The sequence below is a fragment of the Arabidopsis lyrata genome, assembly GCF_000004255.2.
Source record: "Arabidopsis lyrata subsp. lyrata unplaced genomic scaffold ARALYscaffold_4, whole genome shotgun sequence".
Taxonomy (NCBI): Eukaryota; Viridiplantae; Streptophyta; class Magnoliopsida; order Brassicales; family Brassicaceae; genus Arabidopsis; species Arabidopsis lyrata.
The window spans coordinates 16,148,677-16,155,882 of NW_003302552.1; the positions used below are offsets into that span (position 1 = coordinate 16,148,677).

A 7,206-nucleotide genomic window follows, 5' to 3' on the forward strand; every position below is an offset into this window, starting at 1 on the left:
TCCTAGTAGCATCGTTTGAGTGGGAGAAATGCCTTGGAAGAAAACTCGGGTTTGCGAAATGTTAACATTTTGATCAATCCATTGACCCCAAGTGGTGAGTCCTTTGTTAAAAGCATCAAGACGGTCCATGTCTCTTGTTAATGAAGACCCATCTCTTATAAAATCCCACCTGAAAAAACAACAACAATAGAAGAACAGAAGATGAGTTTGGTTAAGTGAGCATGTCTTAATCCCAACAATATATGGTGATAGCTCTAAGTGTAATAATAATATAGTACGGACCCTTGGGACTGTACTCCTGTGTGAGTCCACCAGTGCCAGGAATTAAAGACGAGGAGGTCCATGTTTTTCCAAGCATCAGCACCATCTTCGATGGCTCCAAGGTTAAGCACACGCCCTACACTTTCTTTGGAGATGTCCACTAGGTATGGTGTTCGGTACAGGAATAGTGTGACGTCATATTCCTGATAAATTAGGGATTTAAAAGATAGAAATTGAGTATTTTTCTTAATAAAACCCCAATACAGAGGTAACTTTATAAAGAACGTGAAAACCAATTAAAAAAAAAAAAGGTAACATGTTCTCTAGATTTAAAAATAAAATAAAATGAAGAAAACAAGTTGGTTGTCATTAGCTGTCAGGTCTCCTACATCCTTTTCCTGCTATGTTCTCTTCTTTTTGTTTCTTTCCAGTGGATCTTTGTTGTTTACGTATTAATTGTGATAATTCATTTATTTCTAAATTACTTATTTTTTAACAATGGCACGAGAGAAATGTCCAAAATACTAAGTCAAAGCTGATATCGGCTGATAGATATTACACATCAATTTCATTGGTAAAATACCTTGTTCTTCCTCCATGGCCAATATTATTATATTATATTTAAAATAAATTAATAAATGATCAAATATATTTTTTTTAAATAAAGAAAAAGAAGGCCATCACTCATCAGGCAGACAAAATCATAATACCTTGGATGTCAAGCATTTTCGCAAAACACCTTTTTTTTTTTTTAATTCACAAAAACAACTTTACATTGAAAATCTTTCCTTTTTTTTTTCTCGCCAGAAAATCAAAAGCAAAATTCGACAAGGCTTCCTTTAAAAATAGCCCGTGACAAACTCGATTCCACAAAATGACAAGTCGTCCTCGTGATGATGAATTATTAGATTTTGTTTTTATCTAAAGACGCATGTTAAATTATAATAAGGTAAAAGGAAAGAGACAGACCTGGAAAGTGAGAGACGAGAGTGGGGTACGCTTGAGAAAAGTGGTCTTAGTGTTTGGAACCGACGAATATATCATACATCCCAACGATTCCCACATGTTTAGACTCAGTGAGTCACCCACGAACATCACTCGTTTCCCTCTCCATTTCTTCAGAAACGCTTCCCCATCAAACCTTCGTTTACATTTTATATACATAACAAGTTACATCATCATGTTGAAATGTATCTATGTAAATGTTGATGTTACATACCTTGGGACGGTACATGAATCAGGCAGCCAAGAGTACTTGAGGAACTGTTTGTCTGGTCGACCGAATTTGAGACAGTCGAACTCACCGTCAATGAAAGGGCACGTGGATGAATCGTAGAAAGGGTAAGAAGCATCGAAAACCCATCTCCCTTGGAACAGGTTACAACCACTCGTCTGCTTCCTCCCTTTCAACACCTCTTTTCCTCCTCCTCCGGCGGCGGCCAACGCCGTTTTGTTACGTTGGCTTACATGCTGTTTCTTGTCAGTAGCCAAAGCTTGGTCGGCTCCGGACAAGATTGTGAGTATGAGAAGCGAAAGAAGAAGGAAAAGAGAGACATGTTTGAAACCCATCTTCCAAAGACAAAAGATGTTGGGTTTTTTTTTTTTTTTTTTTTTTTTTTTCTTTTCTTGGATAGGCTTTGTGATGGATTCGAGTTTATATACACACACGCACATACTTATATGTGTAGTATATACATAGGTAAAGTAGTGTGAAGAGATTCTTGGCCTTATGGGTCAATTTTTCTCAAAAAGATCCACCATTCATTAGGAAATCTAAGAATATTTCAATTCGTTCACAAATTATTATTTAGCTACTCTTTCGCTCAACAATTTTTTTTATTAGTAGCCAAATTTTCTGTCACTAAATAACAATTGTTTAGGAAATGTCGAACTTATTTTTAAATCCCAATTTTTTTTTATTAAAAAAGTTAAATCCTCAATTTTTATACGTTAACGAAATGTCTCATATATGTCTACATGCATGACGCTAAAATTCCTAAAAGGAACAGTAAAAGAAATTGGACATTCTTGGGAATATGCAGCTTACGTGAGTTGTGATCTGTAATGTCTACAATCGAGCTGTTAACCGCCTACCAAATGATAGAGATCATGATAAAGAAAAAAAATAAGAACTTATTTGGGTATATATTGTATAGTGATTATTGCCACAATTTGATGTCACATTAATTCTGGTAATAACTATTGAAAGCAAAAAAGAATCCTTCAAGTCATCCACATTATCATTTTAGGTGTGTTTTCGTGGGGCTCCCGTGGATGAATCAATGGTGTTAGTGGGACATTCGTCTATTGCTATACTTGTCACGAGGGATATCTTAAATCATTTCCAATCAATTTTCACATGCTTCTACGCGATTTGTTCATTTAATTTATATCTTTTAAATCAAGAGTGCTCAGTTGGCCTCGACTAAGCTACTTCTCTCTACTCTAAAAGGCTGTAAGAATATGCCTCCCACAGGCCTTACTGTTTCACCTATCTACCCATGGATACTATGGAACTTGTGGACCGCCAGAAACCAGCTTCTATTTGAAGACCGCCACTCCTCGAAAGAAGAAATCCTGCTCAAATCAATTCAGGAAGCAAGGAGCTGGCAAGCGGCTCAAGTGGAGAGCCCCCTTGGTTTGATCCCCTTTGTTCCAAGTACCACGTCGACGGTCCGAGAGGTTGCCCTAGCTGAAGGATCGCTTTTATTGGAAACTGATGCAGCTTGGAGCGAAGGCAACCGCCACTGTGGCTTGGGATGGATTGGTAGAAATACTAGTGGATCCCCTGTTTTCAAAGGCTCTGCTTTTGCTACCTTTGTGCCATCAGCCCTTACGGGAGAAGCCCTAGCAGTTGTTGCAGCGCTAAAGGATGCTCTTTCTCGAGGCTTCTCAGATGTCCACCTGAAATCAGATTCAAAATCCCTTATCGATCTCCTCCAGAGTGATGCAGTAGTTAACGAGCTTGTGGGCCTACTTCACGATATTAGATCCCTTGTCTCCTATTTTAATACTGTCTCTTTTGCTTATGTTGGTTCTTCTCACTCTTTTGGCTAAATACTTTGTCAGGTTCTGTTTGCTTTGTTTGTGTTTTGTTGCAGAAGAAGAAACAGAGGAGAAGAGAAGAGAGAACAGAGGAAGAACAGAGGCGACACAAGATTTACAAGTTCCCAAGGTCAAGGTGACCAAGGTACGTCTTGGTGAGCTTACTGACCAGCTCACAAGGTATCTTATTAAGCGTTTCAACACCGAGTACAAGAAACCAGAAAGACTCAACAAACAGAGATCAATAAACCGAGATAAGCTCTCTCAAATCTCTCTTGACTCTCTAGACCTTTCCGCTTGCTACTCACGCTCTCTCTATCTTTGTCTTTACTCTTTGCTTACCCTTTTATACACCTCTGACACGCTCCCCTTGACAGCTCACGCATCAAACCTAGGCGTAACAAACCTTATTATTGTGTAGCCGTTGCACCCGTACACACATGAAGACAAAAGCAAGAGTGTTGACTGAGATTCATGGGCTTTGACAAACACTGCAGTCTTCCTGGGCCTTAGTAGAGATTCGCAGGCCCAACTACAGTTTCTTACTAGCCCATCAGGAGGAATACCGGATCGAAACCTCACAAACTCCACCTCGATCCTGATTCCGACGTATACCCGAGAAAACCGAAAGTCCTCCTTGTCTTCTCCGTCTGTTTCGATTGTTCTGTCGGAACCCTAGCTCACTTCCGAGCTAGTGTCAGTGTCTAAGCACTCTTAGATCGCTACGCCCATCCTCAAATTTCTTCACTGGTAGTGGTTTAGTGAGGAGGTCAGCTGGATTGATGCTTGTATCGATCTTAGTTAGGACCAGATCTCCTTCTGCTATCACATCTCTGATGAAGTGGTAACGGATCTGGATGTGCTTCGTCCTTTCGTGGAAGACACTGTTCTTAGCCAAACAAATGGCGCTTTGCGAGTCACAGAAGATCTCGACTGTCTTCTGCTCAAACCCTAGCTCACTGGTAATTCTCTTTAACCATAGAGCTTCCTTGGTTGCTTCTGCTAGAGCCATGTATTCAGCTTCTGTTGATGATACTGCGACTATGTGTTGCAGTCCCGATCTCCAGTTCACCGTGTTTCCTCCGACTTGGAAAACATAGCCAGTGATTGATCTTCTCCGATCAAGGTCAGCTGCATAATCACTGTCGCAGAATCCCTTTATCTCGAACTTGTCAGCCTTCTTGAAGGTAAGGTGACACTTCGAACTTCCTTTTAGGTATCTTAATACCCAATTAACTGCATTCCAATGTTCCTTGTTAGGAGAACTCATATAGCGGCTCACCAACCCTACTGCATGAGCAATGTCTGGTCGCGACCCTACCATCGCGTACATAAGGCTTCCGACTGCGCTTGAGTAAGGTATGTTTCTCATTTCAGATTCTGTCTCAGCTTTTTCATCTTCCTTGGTACTCCTTAGTTTGAAATGACACCCAATTGGTGTTTGAACCGGCTTAGCATCAGTGATACCAAAATTCCTCAGAATTTTATCAATGTAGGCTTCTTGGGATAGAATTAAGGTACCATTAGTTCTGTCTCTGATAATGTCCATCCCTAGAATCCTTCTTGCTGGTCCCAAATCTTTCATCTCAAACTCTGTGCTTAGAATCCTCTTAACCTTCTCAACCTCTTCCAGATCCTTTGCAGCCACTAACATGTCATCTACATATAACAGTAGATAAACATACTTCCCCTCATCATAACACTTGAAATACACGCATGAATCATAATCACTCCTCATGAACTTCTGAGTCTTCATGAACTTATCAAACCTTAAGTTCCACTGCCTTGGAGACTGTTTAAGGCCATATAGGGATTTTTGTAGTAGACAAACCTTGTTGCCTTGTGCATAACCTTCAGGCTGCTCCATGAGTATCCTTTCTTCAAGATTTCCATGCAAGAAGGCTGTTTTCACATCTAGCTGCTCTAGTTCAAGATCCAACTCCACAACCATTGATAGCATTAACCTTATAGTGGTGTGTTTCACCACTGGTGAGAACACTTCATTGTAGTCTATCCCTTCCACTTGAGCATAGCCTTTTGCAACCAACCTGGCCTTAAATCTTGGTTCTTCAACCCCTTGAATCCCTGGTTTCAACTTGAATACCCATTTGCAACCAATAACTTTATGTTCTTCAGGTCTCTCAATTAGTTTCCAAGTCTGATTCTTCTCATGTGAAGCCATTTCCTCATCAGTAGCACCTTTCCATTTCAGTTTATCAACACTGTTTATTGCTTCTTGATAGTTCCATGGTTCTTCAACCTCTACCAATTCAGCCATAGTTAGTGCATATGCAGCAACATCACTGTCATCGAATCTACTTGGTGGTTTGATAGTTCTTCTTGCTCTATCTCTAGTTAAGAGATAATCTCTCAAACCTGTAGGTGATTCCCTTGAATCAGTTTCCTGTTCTGAGCTTTCCCCAGTTTCTAAGTTCTGAGAAGCTCCACCTCCGGCTGAGGACTCACCCTGTTCTCCTGTTTCCACATTTAAGTGACTATTTTTTGGTATTATGATATCTATCTTCTCTTTCCCTTTTGAAATAGATTCCTTTACCAGATCCTTGTAGAGAATGTCTTCTCTAAATGTGACATCACGACTGATTACACATTTCTTGTCTTCACAACTCCAAATTCTGTAACCTTTAACCCCCTGTGGATACCCCATGAAAATCCCTTTCTTAGCTCTTGGCTTCAATTTTCCCTGGTCTGCATGATAATACACCAAACATCCAAATTTCTTCATGTGCTCATAGTTAGGTTTTGAACCTGTCCAAATTTGTTCAGGAACTTCAAAATTCAGAGGTGTGGATGGTGTTCTATTGATCATGTACACCACAGTTGAGGTTGCTTCTGCCCAGAAAACCTCTCCTAGTCCTGTCTCACTCAGAAGACTTCTTACTTTCTCCAGAACTGTTCTGTTTAGCCTTTCAGCAACGCCATTCTGTTGTGGAGTGTAGGGGCAAGTTTTGTGCCTCATGATTCCATTAACCTTGCAATGATCATCAAATACCTTGTTACAGTATTCCAAACCATTATCTGTTCTCAGAGTCTTCAGCTTCTTACCACTTTGATTTTCCACAAAAGCCTTCCATTCAACAAACTTACTGAAAGCTTCATCTTTGGTTCTTAAGAAGTATACCCATACCTTTCTTGAGTAGTCGTCTACAAAAGAAATGTAGTACTGGCACCTTGACAGACTTGGAGTGACATTAGGAGATCCCCATAAGTCAGAATGTACATACTCCAGTTTTTCTGTTGAAGTATGTTTTCCTGTTTTGTAAGATAACTTATGAAACTTGCCAAGAACACAGTGTTCACAGTCTTTTAGCTCTGCTATATCTTCTGTCTTTAACATTTCTTTCTTAGCTAAAAGCTGTAAGCCCTTTTCACTCATGTGTCCCAGCCTACTGTGCCATAGCATAGTTTTATCTCCTTCCTTGACAGCTGAGTTTGCCTGCTCTACTACTGGCTTCCCATCCAAAATATAGAGAGTTTCCTTGTAGTCACCTGCTAGAGCTTCTTTTCCTTTGTAGAAAACTCTCAATCTGGAATCCTTTCCTTGGAACCAACAACCTTGTGACTCTAACTGTCCCAATGAGATCAGATTCCTCTTTGCAGTTTGTGAGTACCTTACTTTTGTTAGTATGACAATGGAGTTGTCATAGTTCACAAACTTGATTTTCCCTATATCTGTAATTTTGCAGCAAGTATCATTCCCCATTATGATTTTCCCTCCATTTTATCTCTTCCAGATCAATCATTCAATCTTTCGTATAGGTCATATGATACTAGGCTTTTTTAATGCTGGGTCCAGTTCATCTCTTAAATGTACTTTCCTATTCTGTTTGGCCCTTCGTAGGATCTATAATCTATTCTTTTTGTCCAACACGTAGCTTTTTC

General features: G+C 39.9%; 1 protein-coding gene across 1 annotated transcript in view; it reads right to left on the reverse strand.

Moving 5' to 3' along the window:
- The window catches only part of LOC110229296 (protein trichome birefringence-like 37), a 2,964-nt gene extending 1,048 nt beyond the window's left edge, over positions 1 to 1,916 (reverse strand). The window contains exons 1-4 of the mRNA XM_021029071.1: positions 1,481 to 1,916; positions 1,231 to 1,402; positions 283 to 464; positions 11 to 169 (exon numbers count right to left, since the gene is read on the reverse strand). Of these exons, the coding sequence (XP_020884730.1) occupies positions 11 to 169; positions 283 to 464; positions 1,231 to 1,402; positions 1,481 to 1,830 (863 nt within the window). The 5' untranslated portion in view covers positions 1,831 to 1,916. The remainder of the gene's footprint in view (positions 1 to 10; positions 170 to 282; positions 465 to 1,230; positions 1,403 to 1,480) is intronic.
- Between the last annotated feature and the right edge of the window lie 5,290 nt (positions 1,917 to 7,206).